This window comes from Heptranchias perlo, chromosome 17 (genome assembly GCF_035084215.1).
Source record: "Heptranchias perlo isolate sHepPer1 chromosome 17, sHepPer1.hap1, whole genome shotgun sequence".
Taxonomy (NCBI): Eukaryota; Metazoa; Chordata; class Chondrichthyes; order Hexanchiformes; family Hexanchidae; genus Heptranchias; species Heptranchias perlo.
The window spans coordinates 49,074,727-49,100,980 of NC_090341.1; the positions used below are offsets into that span (position 1 = coordinate 49,074,727).

The window sequence follows — 26,254 nt, forward strand, 5'->3', positions numbered from 1 at the left end:
CATGTGCATACTCCCCTCTCCTACATGAGCAACAAAATTTAGGCCCATCCATCAATCAAGCTGTTGTTTGCCCTCCAAGCACCTTACCTCTGACATATATTCCTTCTAGGGTCCTCCACTCTTTGACTAGATAGTTCCAACCACAGAAGCACTAAATTCTAGTTCCAGTAAAGTTATCCCCAGTTATTGCTTTTTCTTGTTAATTGCTAGTTGGTTTGTTTTAGAAAAATAAAACTTCTGCTAACACTTGCATTGGATTCTCTCCATTTCTATCAGAAATTGGCACAGTTATGGTTGTTTAATCAAAGAAGATGTGTGTCAATACAGTCTGTTCAAATTTTAATCTAGGTTCGTACTAATCAATGGGCTGAAACCAGCTAATGTGTCTTTGGAAAAAGTGTTGCACTCTTGGTTTTAATCAGTTCTGCAAGATGCTGTATACTTTAATTAAGGTGTGTTTTTCATTTGGGGATTGAGAGATTTACATTCTTTAATTGGTACTTTTACAATTCCTGAGATCAAATTGAAAGCACTTTATTCACTGACAGAATAGGATATAAAGATAATATAATACACATATACTGCTTGCAGCCTTGGATGTTCTCCAAAAGTGGCTGTATGTCTTTCACAAGAGATCTGTCTCGTATTGTTAGGGACATTGCATGCCCATCTATCATATTCGAGCAGACGTATTTAGCACAGATGCTTATAGGGCAATAAAATGCTTCAGCTGAAAAGTAGATTCTGCTATTTATGTGTCGATTAATCCGTAATGGGGTAATGACCAGGTTCCAGTTCTGTCATAACTCAGGTATGGCTATCAGTTTTGTTTTATTGTTTTATTTGGCAGCCTGTTAGACTATTTGTTCGAGTCCTTATCCCAAGTGCTAGTTCAAAATGAAGCACAGTTGAGCACAATATTGGAAAATAACAGCTCTATGGTACAACCGTGGCAATAAATTTAGTTGCTTCTACTCTGAGTATGTGCGATATATACATTTTAACATTTATAGGTAGATAAATAATAATCTGTTCAGTCATTCCAAGTAGGTGCCTATGGCTCAGTCAGTAAAAGCATCACTCTGTGGAACTGAGCTATACGGAGCAGGAAGGCCCCAGCTCCAATCTTCAGTCTGTGCTGAGTTAGCTGATCTCAAGCGGTAGGGACACTGCAGTTGGCCTTAACACCCCTGCATTAGAATAGGGAAAAATTAAGCAACATTTGTACTCCGAATTGTGATCCAGTGCCTCTGGTTGGGAAGTGTGCATACGTTGACATTGGGTGATGAGAGGATCGGACCCGGCTGTGATGCCACTCTGTAGTCGGTCAGCCTGCCGATGCTCCCTGTGTAACTGCACATGAAGAGCAGCATTTACGCCTGATACTGGAGGGCAACGGGCAGTAGTGGAACCGTAAGATGTTATGGATTCAGTTATGACGACAGATTGTATAAACTTGGCTTGCTTTCCCATGAGTTTAGACGGTTGAGGAGTGATGTAATCGAGGTGTTTAAAATGATAAAGGGGTTTGATAGGCATTGTGACAATTTTCCTGCTTTATTTACACTCAGTTGTATCAAACCGCTACAAAGAATTACTGCAGCAGTTCAAGAAGAAAGCCCACCACCGCCTTCTACGGGCAACTAGGGATGGGCAGTAAATGCCAGCCTCACCAATGATGCCCACGTGCCGAGAATTAATTTTTAAAAAATGTTGCCCCTTCATAGCTGGCTACGCTGATTGATTGTACACCCACGTGCAATTTTTTAATTGATAATGAAAACTTATAATACCATTCTTTATTTAATGGAACCCTGGGGGTGCAGCACAGTGATGTTCCAGACTGCATTAAATTGAAACAAATAGCTCTGTGCTTACATATCATGCGAGAAATCGCAATCATCACGCGTTGCAGTTGGTTTTTAGTATTGCATTGTGTCGTTCATTTGCTAAATAGTTTTTTTAAAACAAATGAATCTACCTATGTCTGGTAAGTAGATTTTATATTTACAGTGCTTATATTTATTGATATATATATAAAAAAATACTTTTGTCATCAGTGCCTGTATGTAATGTCTAACAGTAGTTTGTACAGCAAATGAGGTATTGGTTGTAATAATATTGTGTGACTTTAAAGCTTAATTTCTTGCAAGAGGAGAATATTGGAGACAGGAGCGATTTGTGGCCACAGACAGATAAAATGCCTTTGGTGCCAGAACCATTTGCACTAAATACATCATTCATTGGACCTTAGATTTCTTATCGCATTTTCTTTTCAAATAATTTTCTTAGTATATTGATTTGCAGAAGAATTCACATGCTTTCTTGGGTCATTGTAGGGTACAAAGTACGTGCTGCTTTGCAGGTTACATGTGTTGGGGATTCTATGGAGCTACACTGTTCTTCACAACTGGATGGGGTTGGCAGTGTATGGTCATTCCTTGTCCATAGGCTCCAGTCACTCATGGAGCAAAGTGAGGGATCTAGAGCAAGTGATTCATAGTCGGCACCTGGATGTGGAAAACAAGGATGTATGAGCCGCCTCCTTGCAACACCCACTCCCCCCATCTGCACTAAGCCTCCACAACCGAAGTGATGCATAGACCATTCCCTTTCCCCTCCCCCCACCTTCCATTGACCACTCACCTTTCCTTGCTGTTGCAATCCAGTGACTCTTGATTTCAAGACCAGAATTAATCAGCTTGACTTGAATCCAAAATATACTACCTACGTCATTGCCCTGGTTTTATTGATTAGCCGACCACCAGTTCAACATTGAATTCTCTCCGATAGGAAAGCTGTGCTTCAAAGATTATAATGAAAAACTATGGGAGATTGTCAACATTAGTACCGTTTTCAATGGGGGAGGTCTCACCTGTTAAAAATGTAACCATTACCAAGATCAACTTAAAATTGAAGACCCTGCAGAATTTATTTATTTATTTGTTAATTCAGTGCTCATCAAGATTAGGGAAGACAGTGCTCTTTCCATTTTGAGTGTTGGAATCAAGTACAACACAGGCTAAGTGCAGAGTTAACACACGCTGTCCATCAGGCACTTCCTGGTCAGGTTTAGAATGGACTAGGTGCTGAGTGAAAATGCTTAACCCCCATCTTAATTTTAATTTCCTTTAAACTAGTCTCTCCATTGGTATCAATAGTGCTCACGACTTAAATGGACATTTTTAAAGTCAACAGAAACAAAGGGAATGAAACCAAAGGAGACTTTCATCCCATCAGTGTGCACTGGATTCAGACCTGGGAGCCAAAGATGAAAAGTTACTGAGCTAACACACTGTGCCAATCAGTACCCAAAACAGGAACAATTTTAATTCCCACCAGTTTATATATACCATCTTGCTATTGATGGGTTGAAAGTCCCCTCTCTGCTGGCCATAAGGCTCTTCTATGAAATGAGTGTGGATCCACATCATTAAACTGTCCACAATTCAGCACAAAGTAATAGCAAGAGCTAAATAGAGCACAAGCAGTAAAGAGGCAGCAATAAAATAAAGAATGGCAGTAGGATGGACACCAGTCATTTAGAAAGTGGGGCGTTGCCTTATTTTCACTTGACCATCACTATACCTTGCCTCGGGCTGGTTGGCAAAATGGATGACATTTTCTCTTCCACCAACCCTCCCCCACCATAAAAAAAAGAAACAGAAACTGATCTCTGAGGTGGCCTGTCTGGAGCTTGTTACAGACTGTTAAGCCTCCACACATTATTGTTGCTGTATGGTCCATTGTTAGAGAGATAATTCTGCAGAATGGCAGGCTTATTGTCTATAAACTAGTATCAGTAATAGTGGCCATGAAACTACCAGATTGTCGTAAAAATCCATCTGGTTCACTAATATCTTTTAGGGAAGGAAACCTGCCGTCCTTACCCGGTCTGGCCTATATGTGACTCCAGACCTATAGCAATGTGGTTGATTCTTAATCGCTCTCTGAAATGGCCTAGTGGCTCATCACCACCTTCTCAAGGGCAATTAGGGATGGGCAATAAATGCTGGCCTTGCCAGCGATGCCCACATCCCATGAACGAATAAAAAAAAATTCCCACAAGTTTTTCTTCTCTCCTCTCCTGGTGGAGTACAGTTCCACCAGTGCCAGCCACCTTCTGGTTCCTTGCCTGAACGGCCATTCTTCTGGGCAGTGAGTGACATTTATAGAATTACATTGCATGGAATTTACAGCACGGGAACAGGCCATTCGGCCCAACTGGTCTATGCTGGTGTTTATGCTCCACACGAGCCTCCTCCCACCCCTCTTCATCCAATCCTGTTAGCATATCCTTCTATTCCTTTCTCCCTCATGTGCTTATCTAGCTTCCCCTTAAATGCATCTGTGCTATTCGCCTCAACTACTACATGTGGTAGTGAGTTCCACATTCTAACCACTCTCTGGGTAAAGAAGTTTCTCCTGAATTCCTTATTGGATTTATTAGTGACTATCTTATATTTATAACGCCTAGTTTTAGACTCTCCACAAGTGGAAACATCTTCGTCTATCCTGTCAAACCCCTTCATAATATTAAAGTCCTTTATTAGGTCACCCCTCAGCCTTCACTTTTCTAGAGAAAAAAGACCCAGCCTGTTCAGCCTTTCCTGATATTTGTAATCTTTTTTGCACTATGATACCAGAACTGAGAGATTATAACTATCTCCAGTGCCTCTATATCCTTTTTGTAATATGGAGACCAGAACTGTGCACAGTACAAGTGTGGTCTAACCAAAGTTCTATACAAGTTTAACATAACCGTTCTGCTTTTCAATTCTATTCCTCTAGAAATGAACCCCGGTGCTTTGTTTGCATTTTTATGGCCTTGTTAACCCACACAGCAAGTTACAGTAATTTGACAGACGTGCTCAAAAGACAGATCAGTCAATTTCTTTAAAGTTGACCAGTTCCTGGCTAGAGCACATTAGTGTAAAGTGCTGCACTGTACTTGGGAGACCGAGGCACATGTTCTTAGTAGGAATAACATGTTAAACCCCAAATGCTGGAAATTTGAAATAAAAATGCTGGAAATACACAGCACTTCCCTCAGTTTCTGAAGGGAGAAAATATGTGGGAAGAAATCCTGTCCTCTGCTATTCGCACAGGTAAACTTTCCTGGTTACTATCCAGTGGCCACTGCAGGAAAGTTTGCAGATGAGGTCGGGATTTGGCTGCACTTCAGTGTCTTCTTCTCTCCACCACCTGGCACTCCCAGAGGCATTGAAACCAATTGTAGCTTCCCTATTGCCACTTGAAGTTGAGATCAGCTTACTTAACACAAACCTAGGGTTGCCAAAACTCCAGGATCATCCTGGAGTCTCCCAGAATTAAAGATCAATCCCCGGTACACTCCTGCAAGCGACCTAGGAGAAAGGTTATGGGGCATTTTCTTCTCCCGCTTCACTCCAGCAGACTTGCAACAAACAGCACGGCCGCAACGCACCCAGGATGCGATGCAACCCAGGCGCATGCTTGCTCCAATAAGACTACACGATGGATAGAGCAGTTTCTGGAGTGCAGAGGGTTGTGGGTATTGTAGACGCCATTATTGACCAATTGGCAGGAGAACTGAAGTGTTGGGTGGCCAATGGCAGGAGCATGGGGCCAGGTGGCCATGTGATGAAACCTCCCAGAATACAGTCCAACCAGACATGGCAACCCTACGCAGAGTTCAAATCTGGGTCCTTCTGGCCTATATGAGTCAGTATCACAAAACTTTTTCCCAACTGGCTATCTCAGTGGCTGGGGAAATATTCACTTGCAGATTTGATATTATTATTGTTCCTTAAGAGGTTTTTAATTTGAATAAATACATAGCAATAGATTTTAGCAAAATGTGCAGGAACAATAGTATGCGGCAATGTTTCCAAGGCCTCCTAATTTTATATGAACTTCTTGATTGCCAGTTTATTTTGTAAATGTTCAAGTTGTTAAACTGATTCTTAATGAGGAATTCTAATCAAAACTTACCCTGCATACGGTTTTAACAATGCAGTGATTTGTCTTTCCTGTTAGGTATGTGCCAGAATAATCCAGTTGATTTAATGCCCATCAGTATCAGTCTTCCCCAGAAGTGAAATGCAGAGTTCCCCTCATGGTCTCGTGGATAAACGCACTGCTCAGTGCAGTTCTAAACTGTATACATATATATATATATATATTAGAACTGCACTGTGCTATATATATATATATATCATTGTGTTTAAAATTGCTCCATGGACTTGCCCCTCCCTTTCTCCATCACTTGTCCACAAAAAGCAGGACAAATCCAATCCGGCCAATTACCGCCCCATCAGTCTACTCTCAATCATCAGCAAAGTGATGGAAGTTGTCGCCAACAGTGCTATCAAGCGGCACTTACTCACCAATAACCTGCTCACCGATGCTCAGTTTGGGTTCCGCCAGGACCACTCAGCTCCAGACCTCATTACAGCCTTGGTCCAAACATGGACAGAAGAGTTGAATTCCAGAAGTGAGGTGAGAGTGACTGCCCTTGACATCAAAGCAGCATTTGACTGAGTGTGGCACCAAGGAGTCAAGTAAAATTGAAGTCAATGGGAATCAGGGGGAAAACTCTCCAGTGGCTGGAGTCATACCTAGCACAAAGGAAGATGGTCGTGGTTGTTGGAGGCCAATCATCTCAGCCCCAGGGCATTGCTGCAGGAGTTCCTCAGGACAGCGTCCTAGGCCCAACCACCTTCAGCCTCTTCATCAATGACCTTCCCTCCATCATAAATTGGGATGCTCGCTGATTGCACAGTGTTCAGTTCCATTCACAACCCCTCAGATAATGAAGCAGTCCGTGCCTGCATGCAGCAAGACCTGGACAACATCCGGGCTTGGGCTGATAAGTGGCAAGTAACATTCACGCCAGACATGTGCCAGGCAATGACCATCTCCAACAAGAGAGAGTCGAACCACCTCCCCTTGACATTCAACGGCATTACCATCGCCGAATCCTCCACCATCAACATCCTGGGGGTCACCATTGATCAGAAACTTAACTGGATCAGCTGCATAAATACTGTGGCTACAAGAGCAGGTCAGAGGCTGGGTATTCTGTGGCGAGTGACTCACCTCCTGACTCCCCAAAGCCTTTCCACCATACACAAGGCACAAGTCAGGAGTGTGATGGAATACTCTCCACTTGCCTGGATGTGTGCAGCTCCAACAACACTCAAGAAGCTCAACACCATCCAAGTCAAAGCAGCCCGCTTGATTGGCACCCCATCCACCACCCTGAACGTTCATTCCCTTCACCACCGGCGCACAGTGGCTGCAGCGTGTACCATCTACAGGATGCACTGCAGCAACTCGTCAAGGCTTCTTCGACAGCACCTCCCAAACCCGCGACCTCTACTACCTAGAAGGACAAGGGCAGCAGGCACATGGGAACAACACCACCTGCACGTTCCCCTCCAAGTCACACACCATCCCGACTTGGAAATATATCGTCGTTCCTTCATCGTCGCTGGGTCAAAATCCTGGAGCTCCCTCCTAACAGCACAGTGGGAGAACCGTCACCACACGGACTGCAGCGGTTCAAGAAGGCGGCTCACCACCACCTTCTCAAGGGCAATTAGGATGGGCAATAAATGCTGGCCTTGCCAGCGAAGCGCACATCCCATAAACGAATTTAAAAATAACCTCCTCCAGGCTATAATCCCACCCACGAACTATCCATTCCTCTGACTCTGGCCTCTTGTGTATTCACCCTCCCTGCTCCCCACCACTGGTGGCTGTGTCTTCAGTTGCACAGGTCCCACTCCCTGAAATTTCATCCTTAAACCTCTCCACCTCCCTCTACTCTATTAAGACTCTCTTTGAGACCCACCTCTCTGACCAAGCTTTTGTTCTCCCCTCCTAATCTCTCCCTCTCTGGATTGGCATCCATTTCCTCGTGCTTATGCCTGTGGATGTTTTTCTGTGTGAAAGATGCTATATAAATGAAAATTGTTGTTACAATTGGCTGCAGTTCCCCTGCGCTAGGGATGGGAGAGTTCAGCCAGACAGCTCACTCCTAATTGCTGGTAAGCGACATACACATCACTCAAACCCCTCCTAAAGCAGATGAAGCCAGTGCCTGCCTTGCTATGCCTGGAATAATCAGTTCTGGTGGTAACAAATATATGTATGAGGGTTTCAGTGGCAGATGGATTGAAGCAGACAGTGTTGTGGAGGTGGAAGTAGGTGATCGATATGATGGAGAGCATATGGGATTGGAAGCTCAGTTCGGGGTCAAACAAGGGGCTGAGGTTGCACACGTGTGGTTCAGCCTGAGGCATTGGCAGGGGAAGGGGATGGAGGGCACTGATGAGGGTACGAAGTTTGTAGTGGGGTCCAAAGACAACGAGGGTAATTGTAACCTAACCCACCGGCGGTAAAGGGGCAGGTTCGAGTTTGCCACCTGTTTTGATTTTAATGGAGCGTAAAATTGAGCGGAGTATAAAATGAGCAGCTGACGGAACCCGTCCTGTTCCCAGCATGCCGGTTACGTTAAATTGCCCTGAATGGCTTTGATCTTCCCAATGTTTAACTGGAGCAAGTTACAGCTCTTCCGAGACTGGATATTGGACGAGCAGTCTGACGACAGAGACAGTGATGAGGTAAAGCTGGGTATCTCTGCGTATATGCGGAAGCTGACCTCGTGTCTGCAGATGATGTTGCCAGTGGGCTACATATAAATGAGAAAAAGAAAGGAGCCAAGTATGAATATCTACTTTATAAACCAGATGGGATAGATATTGGAGGTGACAGTACGGGGTGTTAAGAGAAGTCATTACAAGGGATGCTCGTCTTATAGGTAAAAGTGGAATCAAGTAAGTACAGTCCCATGTAGATGGATAGCAGAGAAGAGGTGTTGGAGGAGGATGATGTGGTCGACTATGTTGAAGACTGCACACAGCTTGATGGATAATGCACCATAGTCGTAGAGAATCACATTTGTGACTTTAGTCAAAGCTTGAATATTGACTGTAAGGCAGCTTCCTCTGGAATAGGGATACAAGTTTTTCTTTTTTCATAAGTGAGGGATTTATAAAAATAGTTTTTTGTTCTGATGTTTCCATTGAAGGCTGCAGACTAGTAATTAAATTACTAGGATTTACCAGCGAAGTCAACTGGCGAGTCTGGAAAATTCCTGAGAGATTTACCTGTAAATTCACCGATCCCGCGAAAGTGTTGATTGTTTCTGTAAAGGGTACCACACTGAGAATCATCTGTCTGAAAGTATTGCGTTGAAAATGCTTGTTAAGCACTGATACTTTTATCGAAGCCTGGGTCTGTGAAGATTAGGGCAGGTAATGAAGTGCTGCCTGTGCCCATGGAGCCATACTCCGACATCACTCAATGTCTTTACAAGATGGAAGAATAAGGAGAGAAGATTGATGGGGTTAAAAAGAAAAACACTACACTTCTTTGCTCATCTCCATTCTACTTTATAACCTGTGGAAAGTTTGGTGCATGTTAAACAATGTTTGGTGTACAGCCACTAAAAGCTGCAACAGCAAGTCAACCCACACAAGGTTAACTCTATCTACTTGGAGCAGATTCAAGCCAAGGTTTCCGAGTTGAGGACAAGACCAGGCTTACTACTGAGTTATTGATCAAAGCATTAACAGCCTGTCTAAAGCATGTTATCATTAGAATGTGGTGCTATCATATAGACTGGACAAATCAAATTGGCAAAGGCAGTCTGGAGGAGGAGTTTATGGAATGCATTTGAGATAGTTTCCTACAACAATACATCATGGAACCAACCAGGGAACAGGCTATTTTGGATCTTGTATTGTGTGATGAGACAGGGTTAATTAGTAATCTCACAGTAAAGGATCCTCTGGTGAAGAGTGATCATAATATGATAGAATTTCAGATTGAGTTTGAGAGTGACGTACTTAAGTCCGAAACGAGAGTCTTAAACTTAAATAAAGCCAATTACATAGGTATGAGGGGAGAATTGGCTAAGGTAGATTGGGAAATTAGATTAAAAGGTATTACGGTAGGTAAGCAATGGCAAATATTTAAAGAAATATTTCAATATTCTCAACAAATATACATTCCATTGAGAAATAAAAATTCCACAGGAAAAGTGATTCATCCGTGGCTAACTAAAGAAGTTAAGGATAGTATTGGATTAAAAGAAGAGGCCTATAATGTTGCAAAGAAGAGTAGTAAGCCTGAGGATTGGGAGAGTTTTAGAAACCAGCAAAGGACGACCAAAAAATTGATAAAAAGAGAGAAAATAGAATATGAAAGTAAACTAGCAAGAAATATAAAAACAGATTGTAAGAGCTTCTACAAGTATGTAAAAAGGAAGAGAGTAGCAAAAGTAAATGTTGATCCCTTAGAGGCTGAGACAGGAGAAATTATAATGGGGAATAGGAAATGGCAGAGACGTTAAACAAATATTTTGTATCTGTCTTCATAGTAGAAGGCACAGAAAAGCATACCAGAAATAGTGGGGGACCAAGGGGCTAATGAGAGTGAGGAACTTAAAGTAATTAATATCAGGAGAGAAAAAGCACTGAAGAAACTAATGGGACTAAAAGCTGATTAAATCCCTTGGACCTGATGGCCTACATCTGAGGGTTCCAAAAGAGGTGGCTGCAGAGATAGTGGATGAATCAGTTATGATCATCCAACAAACCCTAGATTCTAGAACAGTCCCAGCAGATTGGAAAGTAGGAAATATAACCCCGCTATTCAAGAAAGGAGGGAAAGAGAAAACAGGGAACTATAGGCCCGTTAGCCTGACTTCAGTCATTGGGAAAATGCTGGAATCCATTATTAAGGAAGTGGTAACAGGGCACTTAGATAATCATAATATGATTAGGCAGAGTCAACATGGTTTTATGAAAGGGAAATCATGTTTGACAAATTTATTAGAGTTTTTTGAGAATGTGACTAGCAGGGTAGATAAAGGGGAACCAGTGGATGTAGTATATTTGGATTTTTAAACGGCATTCGATAAGGTGCCACATGAAAGGTTGTTACGCAAGATAAGGGCTCATGGGATTGGGGGTAATATATTAGCATGGACAGCGGGTGGTTAACAAACAGACAGTAGGGATAAATGGGTAATTTTCAGGTTGGCAGACTGTAACTGGTGGAGTGCCGCAAGGGTCTGTGCTTGGGCCTCAGCTATTTACAATCTATATAGGAACAGGAGTAGGCCATTCAACCCCTCGTGCCTGCTCCGCCATTTGATAAGATCATGGCTGATCTGTGATCTAACTCCATGTACCCGCCTTTGGCCCATATCCCTGAATACCTTTGATTGCCAAAAAGCTATCTATCTCAGATTTAAATTTAGCAATTGAGCTAGTATCAATTGCTGTTTGCGGAAGAGAGTTCCAAACTTTACCACTCTGTGTAGAAATGTTTTCTAATCTCACTCCTGAAAGGTCTGGCTCTAATTTTTAGACTGTGCCCCCTACTCCCAGAATCCCCAACCAGCGGAAATAGTTTCTCTCTAACCACCCTATCCGTTCCCCTTAATATCGTATAAACTTCAATCAGATCACCCCTTAACCTTCGAAACTCCAGAGAATACAACCCCAGTTTGTGTAATCTCTCCTCGTAACTTAACCCTTGAAGTCCGGGTATCATTCTAGTAAACCTACGCTGCACTCCCTCCAAGGCCAATATGTCCTTCCGAAGGTGCGGTGCCCAGAACTGCTCACAGCACCCCAGGTGCGGTCTAACCAGGGTTTTGTATAGCTGCAGCATAACTTCTGCCCCCTTGTACTCTAGTCCTCTAGATTAGTATTAATGACTTAGATGAAGGTATCGAGTGTAATGTATCCAAGTTTGCTGACGATACAAAGCTAGGTGGGAAGGTAAGCTTTGAGGAGGACACAAAGAGTCTGCAAAGGGATATAGACAGGTTAGGTGAGTGGGCAAGAAAGTAGCAGATAGTGTATAATGTGGGGAAATGTGAAGTTATTTACTCGCTTTGGTGGGAAGAATAGAAAAACAGAATATTTTTTAAATAGTGAGAACCTATTAAACATTGGTGTTCAGAGGGATTTTGTTGTCCTCGTACAGGAAACATAAAAAGTTAGCATGCAGGTCCAGCAAGCAATTAGGAAGGCAAATGACATGTTGGCCTTTATTGCAAGGGGGTTGGAGTACAGGAAGTCTTACTACAATTGTACAGGCTTTGGTGAGACCTCACCTGGAATACTGTGTACAGTTTTGGTCTTCTTATCTAAGGAAGGGTATACTTGCCTTAGAGGCGGTGCAACGAAGGTTCACTAGATTGATTCCTGGGATGAGAGGGTTGTCCTATGAAGAGAGATTGAGTAGTATTGGCCTATACTCTCTGGAGTTTAGAAACACATAAGATTCTGAGGGGGCTTGACAAGGTAGATGCTGAAAGGTTGTTTCCCCTGACTGGAGAGTCTAGAATTAGGGGGCATAGTCGCAGGATAAGGGGTTGGCCATTTAAGACTGAGTTGAGGAGGAATTTCTTCACTCAAATCTTGTGAATCTTTGAAATTATCTACCCCAGAGGGCTGTGGATGCTGAGTCATTGAATATATTCAAGGCTGAGATAAATAGATTTTTGAACTTTAGGGGAATCGAGGCATATGGGGATCGGGCAGGAAAGTGGAGTTGAGGTCGAAGATCAGCCATGATCTTATTGAATGGTGGAGCAGGCTCAAGTGGCTATATGGCCTACTCCTGCTCCTGTTTCTTATGTTCTTATGCTTCTGATGAATTTATTCTGAACATTTACAAAGTATCAGCTATTTCTTCACCCAGATCATTGACAAAGTACCAGAGATCAAAAAAGAAGTTTTGAGGGTTACATCAAAATGAATTTTTTTCAAATTATTTATGTGACGCTCTACTGCTCAAGTGCTTACAAGGTAAAAGCTTTTTAATTGGGAAACCAAAATGAAGGATTTGTGTAAGATACTGCTGAAGCTTAAAAGCGTAAAAGATGAGATAAATTATAAAGTGACAACGAGATTGGGTCTTAAAAGTCTGAAGACTGCAGGAGAGAGGGAAGACTGATGAAGGTAAGGAGTTCCGGCAAGGCCTCAATTTTAAAATTCTTATCCTTGTCTTCAAATCCCTCCATGGCCTCGCCCTTCCCTATCTCTGCAACCTCCTCGAGTCCTACAACCCTCCAAGATCTCTGCACTCCTCCAATTCTGGCCTCTTGCGCATCCCTGATTTTCATCACTCCACCTTTGGCGACCATGCCTTCAGCTGCCTAGGCCCTAAGCGCAGAAATTCCCTCCCTAAACTTCTCCACCTCTAACTTTCTCTCTTCCTTTAAGATGCTCCTTAAAACCTACCTCTTTAACCAACCTTTAGTCACCTGTCCTAATATTTCTTTATGTGGCTCGGTGTCAGATTTTGTCTGATAACACTCCTGTGAAGCGTCTTGGGATGTTTTACTACATTGAAGACGCAATATTAATACAAGTTATTGTTGTTGTTGAGGTCCTGGTGAAAAAATTAGTTAAATGTGAAGTGAGGATTTCAACTCAGTGAGGACATATAGAGGAGGAGAAACAGAAGGATGGTATTATTTGCAGTTTAGAAGGTACAACAAAGGAACGCTGACCATAGTAGTATTAATAAAGTAGAGAAAAACAGGAAAGGTTGCCAAGGAGATAAAGAGGTTGGAGGCTGGACATGAGAGAAGGATCACCTGTCAGATGACTAGATTTTTCTTGTATCTTGTCTGGAAGTGTGAGAGAGATGCTATGGGAGCCTGGATTTGAGACCTTTCACGTGTTTTTGGACTTGGGCTTAATAATAGAGAATAAGAGGAAAACAAGTGCTTGTTGCGCAGAAGGAAACAAAACTGTTGGAGACTGTTATTAATGGAGGAGATGTGGGAATTCCATTTGAGGTCATTGGAGACAGTGAAGCTGAGAACGTTGATGGATGGCGGACTAAAGAAGGAGCCAAATCTAAGATGGTAGCTGTTGGTTAGACTTGCAAGAGAAATGAAGAAACTGTCTTTGAAGAACTGGAAGAAACAACATTTTCACTCCCCAACAAAGATGTAGTGATTCAGTTATTAGAGGTTGTGACCAATGAGGGCATGTGATCGGAAACAAGTTGATGAATAAAGTGTGCATAGAGTTGAATGATGAATGGAGGAGGTCGTTGATATGAAAAAGGAACAAAGCAGGGGAGAAGTTAGAGCCTTGAGCAACACTTAGTTGATGGGGAAAACAAGAACCTGAGGATGAGCCATCAACTAACTACAATAGATAGATGCAAAATCACCTCCAACATTGCTTTGATGGGACAGCATCTAATGGTAATATGTTTGGAGCTGCATGGTACCAGACTCTGTCAAAGACATTGGAGATGTCTTTGTCAGTCACAAATCATTCATTAAGGTGTTCAGAAGCAAAGATCCAGAGATGTGTAACCTAGGCAACAAAGGAGCAGCCATGCTGAAAATCACAATCATCGGGTCCATGGAGTAAGCCAGAAGTTTCTAAGTGGTGAATATTTAAGAGTTAACAGCAGCTTCCCAAAGTTGCATGATAAGGACTCTCATCTATTGATGGCTGGCAGTGAATCAATGCCGGGATCATCTTCTCCTGATTGGGATTCTTCCTATATTGCTACCAGTGAATGCAAGCTCCTAGATGCTGACACTTGTGCTTAATACTACATTGGTTTGTGGGTCAGATAGCCTGCATTACCTGGTTGGCTTCACTATGCTTCAGATAAAGTCATATCACCTCACATTTACACTGCATTTCGTTGCCCTATCTCACAAAACACAAATGATGGTGCACGTTCTCAGTAAAATCATGTTGTGACATATATCTACGCGTGACATTTATTTTGTCCAATTATTTTTATACACAGCATAAGTCGAACAGTGTGGTTCATAGAAACTAGGGGATCTTACTCTGCAACAACCCATTGAAACTAATATTTTACTCTGCATTAACCCATTGAAACTAGGGGACTTTACTCTGCGTCGACCCATTGAAACTAAGACTTTACTCCGCATTAACCCATAGAAACTAGGGGAATTTACTCTGCATCAACCCCATGAAACTAGGGGATTTTACTCTACATCAACAATTGAAACTAGGGGACTTTAGTCTGCATTGACCCATGCTATCTGTAGCAGACCTGGTACAGTACCTAATGTATATGAAAAATGTTTCTTTCTCCTTCCCTAACATTCCTCATCTTTATGACACAAAAATGCAAAAAATGGAATGAAGTGAAAGAAGCATCACATCAGACCCAATTCTTTCCCACCTGGCATCCGTACCTGCACACTTCGTTCGATCGGGCATTACCAACCAGAAACCAAAAGCCGGAATACCAGTTGATGTAAACCCTCCTATAATCAAAGGAGTGCTCAGACCAATTGTAGTACGTCTACACTTCCCAAGCAAACTCAGCACAGTTCGAGGATCAAACTTGGGATCTTCCTTCTCTACGTGGCTCATTCTGTTTTATGTATTTGATCATTTCAAGGTGAATAAGAGTAATGTGTTTCAATTTTAGTAGATGTATAAAGGAAATCAAAGCATAGAATAAAACCTTCAATCATCTTTTCAAATATAGTTAACATCTTTTGAGTTGCGGTTCTGTAGGATTCTTTTACGATTTTCATCAGCACTCAACAAAAATCCAGTGTTCTGCAGAAACGCTATTCAAACCATGAAAGTAAAAAGTTACAGTAATTTCTTTGACAACTACAATGGGTATAATTGTGAAGAATAAGTGACTGCAAAGTGTTCTGACTCGCTTCCTCACCACAAGGGGTGGAAGAATTACCTAGCTATTCATGGCAGGTGTGTGTCATACATTAATTAATGTTAATGGCTTACCTTAGTGGATTCCTTCAGGTCAGCCACCTTTTCACAGACATCCTTTCAGGTTCACCGGGTTAACAAGGCAGAATTCACTTGCTCACAATTTCTTCACCTCTCTGGCAAAGGAGGCACTTACGAGGAGATAGCCCTCCATCCTATGGATTGTGCCCCCTCTGTTTCCTCACTTCTCAGAGGAGTATCTCTTATTTTCTTTCCTCCTGAAACAAAATTGCTCAACAAACAGGTGTACTGTTTTGACATGCACTAATTCAAAGCCGTAGTGCTTTAACAGGTGTTGGGCAGGATTATTGCAGATGATGTTTCATTGGCTCCCCATGAAGAATCGTTATAGCATACACCACCTCTTCCCAAACAGAGTAAAGTTGTCTGTTGAGGAGTGTGCATTATAATCCTGATGTGGAGATGCCGGTGATGGACTGGGTGGACAGATGTAAGGAGTCGTACAACACCAGGTTATAGTCCAACAGCTTTATTTGAAATCACAAGCTCCGAAAGCTTGTGATTTCAAATAAATCTGTTGGACTATAACCTAGTGTTGTACGACTCCTTACATTAGAATCCTGACACACTGAGCAGTGCTCAGATGACCATTCTTTACTACAAATAACTCTGGTGAGAACGTGCTTATTTAGGGTTATCTATTTTTTTTTTAAAAAGGACAGATCTGGAGCAGTTGAAGCTAAGTTGAAGGTATTTTTAATTTTTCTTGAAGGAATTTGTGCCTTTCCTTGCTGGTTCCAGTAAGTTGATATTCATTAGTGTTGAGACATTCTTGCAGTCTTGTTTCTGTCAGTTTGCTTTGATGTACCGTGACAGAATTTGTGTGGCTTTATTTTCTTCTAGTAGAACATGTCTAGAGCACTGACAATGCTTCTATCTTATTTTCATTTCTCCCTCCTCTTCTCCTGAAGGTACTGACTCATCCTGTCACATAGTTTGATAGATGCCAGCAGCCCTCGACTAGCTCAGATTACATAGTGCATCACAGCTCACAATATCTCTCTGTCACCCGACATTCATGCATCCACTTTCTAAAACTGGACTGGGCATTTAAAAAATATGTATGTGTTCGCGCTCGCACTAACAGACAGCCCTACTTTGTGAGCGCACTGTTTTGCACGTCCGATCGGCTTCTATTTTGTGCATACACCAGCGGACAATTTCTCACATGCATACACATCCTATTTTAAATCTAGCCTTGAAGCACCAGATCTTTTCAAATATCACCATTCAAAATCGGACAGGTTATCTTCCGAACTGCCCAGCAAGGACTACTGAATGTGCTCAGCAGCAGGAGCACTGGCTGATTTTCTCTTCTCCCTAGCTCAAGGATACTAATTGTAGCACTGAACTGCCATCCCAGCTAAGATCTGTTAAATCAATACAAAACCATAGATCAAATGTGGGATCTTCCTGGTTTACATGGCTCACTACCACTGTTTTATTTATACCATGATCTGCACTAACAATAGAAAATGCTTGTGAGCTCTGGCTAAGCTGACACTGTAAAGGCTTTCTGCTTTCTACATTGGTCTTGATACAGTAATCAAGATATGAGTACAAGTAAATGATAAGAACATAAGAAATAGGAGCAGGAGTAGGCCATATGGCCCCTCGAGCCTGCTCCGCCATTCAGTAAGATCATGGTTGATCTTTGGCCTCAACTCCACTTTCCCGCCCTATCCCCATATCCCTTGATTCCCCTAGAGTCCAAAAATCTATCGAGCTCAACCTTGAACATATTCAATGACTGAGCATCCACAGCCCTCTGGGGTAGAGAATTCCAAAGATTCACAACCCTCTGAGTGAAGAAACTCTTCCTTCTCTGAGCCTTAAATGGCCAACCCCTTATCCTGAGACTATGCCCCCTAGTTCTAGACTCTCCAGCCAGGGGAAACAAATCTCTCATTTGATCTCTCAGCATCTACCCTGTCAAGCCTCCTCAGAATCTTATATGTTTCAATGAGATCACCTCTCCTTCTTCTAAACTCCACAGAGTATAGGCCCATTCTACTCAATCTCTCCTCATAGGACAATCCTCTTATCTCAGAAATCAATCCAGTGAACCTTCGTAATCTTTTTGTTATATTTCAAAATGTACTTTATTTCATAAAATTTAAAGATACACACGGTTTACACACAGTTCAAATAGAGGGCACAAAATGCAGCACAGCAGTTCAAAGCAATACAGTACAGATTGTATGCACTATGATCTCATTGTTACAATTTTAAAACACAGTACATATTTTCCAATACATTCTGTACAGTACAAGGTGGAATGGCTTTATACAGTGGCCTTTCCCCGTAGGGCCTTTGTGTAGGTTGCACCTCGCTTCAGTGTGTCCCGTAGCATGTACTCCTGGACCTTGGAGTGTGCCAGTCGGCAACACTCGGCTGTGGACAACTCCTTCAGTCGCCTCTTAGGCAAGTATATCCTTCCTTAGATAAGGAGACCAAAACTGTACTCAGTACTCCACGTGTGGTCTCACCAAAGCCCTGTACGATTGTAGCGAGACTTCCTTGCTCTTGTACTCCAATCCCGTTGCAATAAAGGCCAACAGGCCGTTGCTTTCCTAATTGCTTGCTGTACCTACATGCTAACTTTTTGTGTTGTTTTTATGGGGACACCCAGGTATCTCTGGACACCAACATTTAATAGTTTCTCACCATTTAAAAAATATTCCGTTCTTCTATTCTTCCTACCAAAGTGAATAACCTCACATTTCCCCACATTATACTTCATTTGCCACCTTCTTGCCCACTCACTTAACCTGTCTATATCCCTTTGCAGACTCTTTGTGTCCTCCTCACAGCTTACTTTCCCACCTAGCTTTGATTCGTCAGCAAACTTGGATACATTACACTTGATCCCTTCATCTGAGTCATTAATATAAATTGTAAATTGCTGAGGCCCAAGCTCTGATCCTTGCAGCACCCCACTAGTTACAGCCTACCAACCTGACAATGACCCGTTTATCCCTACTCTCTGTTTTCTGTTCGTTAACCAATCCTCTATCCATGCTAATATATCACTCCAACACTATGAGCCCTTATCTTGTGTAACAACCTTTTATGTGGCATCTTATTGAATGCCTTTTGAAAATCCAAATATACTACATCCACTGGTTCCCCTTTATCTACCCTGCTAGTTATATCCTCAAAAAACTCTAATAAATTTGTCAAACATGATTTCCCTTTCATAAAACTATGTTGACTCTGCCTAATCATATTATGATTTTCTAAGTGCCCTGTTACCACTTCCTTAATAATGGATGAGTAAATTATTATTCTTATCGGTATACATGTAGAGTATTATATATGATAGAACCAGGCTTCGCCCTAATTCATGTCCTCACTGTTGTGTGGAAATTCTTTCAGAATATTTTGACTCGTTGTTTCGAGTCTTACTCAGCTTCTTACTGTATTCAGATCATTGCTTAAAAGTTTTTCATACTCATTAGTGTCCTTGAGTGATAAAGGGCCCGATATTAGGAGGGAGGCGGGTTGGCAGCGGGGGGTCGATTGGGCGCGTGGGTAATGCGCCCAGTGAAATCGGTGGGTTTGGCATGCGATCATAAGTAAATTGAAGCCACTTGGCTTTCAGGTTTCGCGCTGGAAAGCTGCGCAGCAGGCAGACTGCGCACCCGCATCATAGGCTGTCAGCTGGAGGAGCCCTATTTAAAGGGGCAGTCCTCCACTGACTGATGCTGCAGAAAATAGGCAAAATTACAGCATGGAGCAGACAGAAGGCTGCTCCCAGGTTTAATGATGCCTCACTCCAGATCTTACTGGATGGGGTGAGGAGAAGGAGAGAGATCTTCCACCCTGTGGATGGGAGGACGTGGCCTGCCTCTGCCACCACGAAGGCCTGGCTCGAGGTGGCAGAGGAGGTCACCAGCACCACCAACATATCACGCACCTGCATACAGTGCAGGAGGCGCTTCAATGACCTAACCAGGTCAGCCGAAGTGAGTACTCTTACTCATTCCCCTATACTCCGTCTACCACATCACCGCCCCCACCGCACATCTCCTTCTGCATTGCCAACACTACTCACACCTACTGAACCCTCATCCTCATCTTACCTGCACTTCCTCACCTCCCCAGTACTCATCCCACCACTACCACTCAACCCAATCCTCATACAATCTCATAGCTCTGTATCATACTCACCCTCTCATGCATCTCTTTCACGGTGAGCCTCACCCAACCTGCCACTACCTATGCTGCAGCCACAGGGCATGCATCACGTATGTGTGTAGGAAGCGTAAGGCAAGCGTGTCGTGAGCATGAAGGGGATGCACAAGGGTGTTTGAGGGTTTGTCATGGTTTTTACTTATATTTGATTTCTGATCAACTCACATTACATATTATATTGTCACCGCTACTGCCACGTCTTGGCCATTCTTGACTAGCTTGTGCAATAAGGCCCTTTCATGAGGTTCTCCTTGAACACCCTTGATGCCACCCATTGGGTCACCCTACAGTGGTAGTTGCACGACTACTTTGTGCAGGTGTCTGTTGCGCAGCACTGTGTTGTGTAGTTCCACTTGGCGGAGGTGGACGGCGTGCCTGGGGCGGTTGTTGATGTTGCTCGTCCTCCAATGGAGTGATGAATGCAGCTATGGAACCCCCACCATCCTGACGGTGTGAGTGTGAGGGGGTCCGCAAAGTAGCTAAATGTGTTTGGACAGTAGAGTTTAGGGTATAATTTAATAATTTGGAGTGTGGAGACAACGGTGTGGCAGGCAAAACTTTGTCTGAGGTGATAGAGTGCCCTGCTGCAATGAATGAGGTATTCCCTTCAACTGTTAAGGAATCCTCTGCATCTCCCAATGGCTGCTGACTGAAACACGTCTGCAACAACAGATAGTGTTTCCCACAGCATGGGAAACACGCTGAGGAGAGTCCAAAATCACATCCCTGCTAAAATCTCTTCCCAATGAGGTCTGTCAACGACCTCAAGTACCTCCCTAACTATCTAAACTGTCATCCCGCCGGCTTTAATTGCCTGTGGGAGTCCCGCACGCGGGGGCTGCGCGCGCACCAATTCGTGTCATTGGGGAACCCGGAAGTAGGCGGGTTGGAGCTGGGCTCCGAACCCGCTCCGGGATTCCCCAATTTTAGGAACCCCCCCGCTACGAACGCACCCGCTCGGCCATCCTAAAATTGACCCCAAAGTGTTTGTTTCTCCTTCAGTTGCAAGTGTGTTGGAGATTACTGGTGCTTGATTAAGCAGTAATGATGGTTTTACCTTGGTTTTGACTCTGGCCTATTGTGCACCCTCCCTCCATTCACCCCACCTTTGCCAGCCGTGACTTCAGCCTTCTTGACCACACTCTGGATTTCCCTCCCTCAACCCCTTCGTGTTTTTACCTCCAAGGCCCTCCTTAAACCCACTTCCTTGTCCAAGCTTTTGGTCACCCCTCCTAATATCTTCTTTTGTTTGAAGCCTTGGGATTTTTTTTCTACATTAAAGGCACTATATATTTGCAAGTTGTTATAGTTTTGATACTTGTGCAAGATTTTGTTCTGCACAATTCTTTGTCAGGCAAAAATTCTGGTACATAATCAGCAAATAGTGAAGGTTCTGCTATTTTTGGATTTTCTTTTATGGGCAACCTGGCTTCAGGGGAGTGAGACATTCTTCCTGTTTGAGTATTATGTATGGACATGCTTTCATTCTGGTTTAGACGATCGTTGGCATGTGCTCTAGGAGGGCCTGGGTGCTTGCTCCCAGGTATCCCTACACAAATCTCCACGGTTTACTACTCTCAGTATGCATCAGTATATATGTGTGTTTAAAAGAAATGTCTTTCCTCTTTTCAGAAACTGAGGGAACTGCTGTGAATTTCCAGCATTCTCTGTTTTTACTTCAGATCCCCAGCATTTGGGGTTTAACATGTTATTCCTAAGAAGAACAAGTGCCTCACTCTCCCAAGTGCAGTGCAACACTTTACACCACTGTGCTCTGACCAGGAACTAGCCAACTTTAAGGAAGTTGACCAATCTGTCCTTTGGGCACCTTAACCTGTCAAATTACTGCAACATGCTGTGCAGGTTAACAAGGCCATAAAAATGCAAACAAAGCACTGGGGTCCATTTTTAAAGGAATAGAATTGAAAAGCAGAGAAGTTATGTTAATCTTGTATAGAACTTTGGTTAGACCATACTTGTACTATGCACAGTTCTGGTCTCCATATTACAAAAAGGATATAGAGGCATCTCCCCAGTACAGTGTATAATATCAACAGGCTTGGGCTCATTTGTGGTACACACTATATATGGTAAAGGCAAGGAACCAGGATATATTTGAGTTGAGTTGGCAGCATGGATATGAAATTGGCTAAGTGACAGGAAACAGAGAGTAGTGGTGAACAGTTGTTTTTCGGACTGGAGCGAGGTATACAGTGGTGTTCCCCAGGGGTCGGTACTAGGACCACTGCTTTTCTTGATATATATTAATGACTTGGACTTGGGTGTACAGGGCACAATTTCAAAATTTGCAGAGACACAAAACTTGGAAGTGTAGTGAACAATGAGGAGGATATTGATAGACTTCAAGAGGATATAGACAGGCCAGTGGAATGGGCAGACACGTGGCAGATGAAACTTAACGCAAAGAAGTGCGAAATTTGGGTAGGAAGAATGAAGAGAGGCAATATAAACTAAAGGGTACAATTCTAAAGGGCGTGCAGGAACAGAGAGTCCTGGGGGTATATGTGAACAGGTTGTTGAAGGTGGCAGGGCAGGCTGAGAAAGCAGTTAAAAAAGCACACAGGATCCTGGGCTTTATAAATAAATGCATAGAGTACAAAAGCAAGGAGGTTATGATGAACCTTTATAAAACACTGGTTCGGCCACAACTGGAGTATTGTGTCCAATTCTGGGCACCGCACTTTAGGAAGGACGTGAAGGCCTTAGAGAGGGTGCAGAAAAGATTTACTAGAATGGTTCCAGGGATGAGGGACTTCAGTTACGTGGATAGACTGGAGAAGCTGGGGTTGTTCTCTTTAGAGCAGAGAAGTTTAAGAGGAGATTTGATAGAGGTGTTCAAAATCATGATTGAGTCCAGACAGAGTAGATAGAGAGAAACTGTTGCCATTGGCGGAAGGGTCGAGAACCAGAGGGCACAGATTTAGGTGATTGGCAAAAGAACCAAAGGCGACATGAGGAAAAACTTTTTACGCAGCGAGTGGTTATGATCTGGAATGCACTCCCTGAAAGGGTGGTGGAGGCAGATTCAATCGTAGCTTTCAAAAGGGAATTGGATAAGTACTTGAAAAAAGGAAAAAATTTGCAGGGCTACAGGGAAAGGGCGGGGGAGTGGGACTAGCTGGATTGCTTTTGCCAAGAGCCGGCAAAAGCAATTCAGGCCGAATGGCCTCCTTCTGTGCTGTAACCATTCTATGATTCTAGTTCCATTATGTCTGTCTCAGTTCCCAATGTTTTGGAATTTGTTCTGATTATGTCTCATGGTGAATTCCAATGGACCAGTAGCAACATCAAAACAACTGAGCATGCACAAGTTTGAATATGTGCGGCTGTTTAAAAGTTGCAATCGCATCTTCAGTGTTGTGGCCATGGACTTTCCCCAGTGTTGAGTGAAGATTCATACAACAACAACTAGCATTTATATACCACTCTTAAGGTAGAAAAACATCCCAAGGCATGTCACAGAATCAAAGAAGGATTGATATATTGGGAGGGGCGAACAAAAGCTTGGTCAAAGAGATGGGTTTTTAAGGGGGGTCTTGAAGGAGGAGAGGTAGGTCAAGAGGCGGAGGGAATTCAACAATGTGGGGCATAAATGGCTGAAGTCACGGCTGCCAATGGTGGGGCGAAGAGAGGGGTGATGCACCAGAGATACACATACAGGCCAGTATGTGAAAAATGCATTGCTGCCCTCTCTGCATGGGCTCAGCTCACTGCCAGCAATGATAAATGATTCTGATAAAATTATGATAAATATCTGATTCATAATACAGTAGAAAACCAAGCAGAATAGAAGAAGTGCAGACGAAAACTGAAAAAGAAGAGGATGCTGCCAATGTCACAGTAAAGGGTGGTGGAAGCAGAATCAGTAGTAACTTTCAAAAGGGAATTTGATAAATACTTGAAAAGGAAAAATTTGCAGAGTTATGAGGAAAGAGCAGGGGAAAGTGACTAATTGGGTAGCGCTTTCAAAGAGCCGGCACAGACACGATGGGCCGAATGGCCTCCTTCTGTGCTGTATGAGTCTATGATTGCGTTCTGTGCCATTGGTGGATTTCTGTGCCCATAACACCAGTCCGTTAAACTAAGTTGACAAATCTGTATATTAAGTAGTTGTGGTACTCGAGGATTGGTATCAGTCGGCCTTCGGGCCGTGTAATTCCAAGGTAACGCACGTACTTATTGGCATAACACTCTAGTATGTGGATCCATACCATCTGTTACACTGGACCTTTAAGTCAGGTGTCAAATTAATTTGATAGGCTGAATTAATTTGCACTCTGCTCTAAATGTATGTGGGGAATGAAACTTACATGTGGACCAGCTACAGTGTGATATAATGGGCCGGAAATTGCTCGTAAAATAACGGTGAGCCTAACGCCGCTCACCGTTATTAATGGGCAAATCAAAGAGCACGTTCCAGCGATCACACGTGCAATCAAATGCAGAAATCTGGAACTTGCTCTTCCTGATTCACTGGTGATGTGAAAGCTTCGCGTTAAAGGGACCTCGCCGACTGCAATCAATGGACCAGCGCCCACTTACTCTCCTGCCCAGTTAGAAACTAACTAATCTCACCACAAAAAAGGTACACTGAGTTTTTTAGGTCCAAACTAACTTTTAACGGCGTGGTATTAATGACTGCCAAGCAACATCTCTGGCACTGAAAATTAACTTTTAAAAATGTGGAGTCCCATTACTCCTGATTTTAATAGTTTTTGGACATTTAAAAAAAATTAAGTACTTTTGAAGTGTAGTCACTGTTGGAATGTAGGAAATGTGGCAGCCAATGTGCACAAAGCAAGGTCCCGCAAACAATGAGATAATGACCAGATAATCTGTTTTAGTGATTTTAAGGGATAAATATTGGTCAGGACTCCGGAGAGAGCTCCCCTGCTCTTCTTCGAAATAGTGCCGTGGGTTCTTTTAGGTTCATCTGAGAGGGTAAATAGGAGCCTCGGTTTAACGTCTCATCTGAAGGATGCACCTCCGACAGTGCAACATTCCCTCAATGCACCGCATTGTTACCATAGATTTTGTGCTGAAGACTCTGGAGTGAGACTTGAACCCTAACCTTCTGACTCAGAGGCGAGAGTGCTATCCACTGAGCCACGGCTGTCATTGGCCTTCGCGTTCCTGGGTAGGGAAGAGGAAATCAGCTGGGGTTCATGCACCTGGTCGCTATCCAGTGATCGGTACTGGAAAATACTGATGTGTGGGTATTGGATGAGGACAGGATCAGGTTTGGCAGTGATTTCCCCCCCACCATATGTGCCAGTGTGCTCTGTTCTGGTTAATGTGAAGATTAACCATGTGGGCGAAAGTGGTGAACCAGAGACGATGGATCCTCATTGGCTTATTGCCATTCCAGTGGTTAGCGTTGCTCTATTACAAGAGATGTTTTCATTTGGCACTGGGAAGCAAAACACTGCCAACTCCTATTGCTATTTGGCAATAGGTGCAACCACTGTTCAGCTTGTTTTGTATTTTGGTCAAGTTCCTCCAGAATATAAAAGTGTTTAATTTGTTTCTGAATTTTCATTCAAACTCTTCATTCTGTTTGTGCAGCTCTGACTCTGATATTTGTAGAGATCCTCAGTATTCCCAGGAACCTGCAGAATCAACAACCACGTGAGTATAATATTTCGGCATTTCACAGATGGAGTTACTTTTCATTTTTAAGTTGCATTCCCTGATCTTTCTGTATTCATTAGGACTAACTTTGTAGCCAAATGTTGTGTGAAATAAATTCCCAGTGTAATAGCACGTGTTTAAACCCTGACAACTAACAATTCCTTCCTAAAACTAATTTTGTTCTTAAATTATTCTGCTTCTTGCACTGCATGATGTCATACTAAACCCTATAACAACTTAACTTTCTATAGCGTTTTTAACAGAAGGTTGCAGGTGAGGTGAGGCTGAGAAGTCAGTGCAAAGGTTCAAGATGGAGATCGTGAAGAAGAGATTATCTTGAGAATAATCACGGTAATGTCCTCGCGGGGGTGTTTGCCAGTGCTGTTGGGGAAGGTTTAAACGAGAGTGGCAGGGGGATGGGAACCTGAGCGGGGAGTCAGAAGAGAATAAAGTTGAGAGCAGCAAGAGAGGGGAAGACCCTGGGGAAATCTACAATACAAATAGTACAAACAGTTGTTCAAGAAAAAGTGAAAGGGAAAAGCGTAGAGCAGCGGAAAGAAAGT

General features: G+C 43.0%; 1 protein-coding gene across 1 annotated transcript in view; it reads left to right on the forward strand.

Moving 5' to 3' along the window:
* Positions 1 to 26,254, forward strand: part of rad18 (RAD18 E3 ubiquitin protein ligase) — a 276,395-nt gene that overhangs the window by 224,119 nt on the left and 26,022 nt on the right. Inside the window, exon 12 of the mRNA XM_067998963.1 lies at positions 25,626 to 25,688. Coding sequence (XP_067855064.1) covers positions 25,626 to 25,688 — 63 coding nt within the window. The remainder of the gene's footprint in view (positions 1 to 25,625; positions 25,689 to 26,254) is intronic.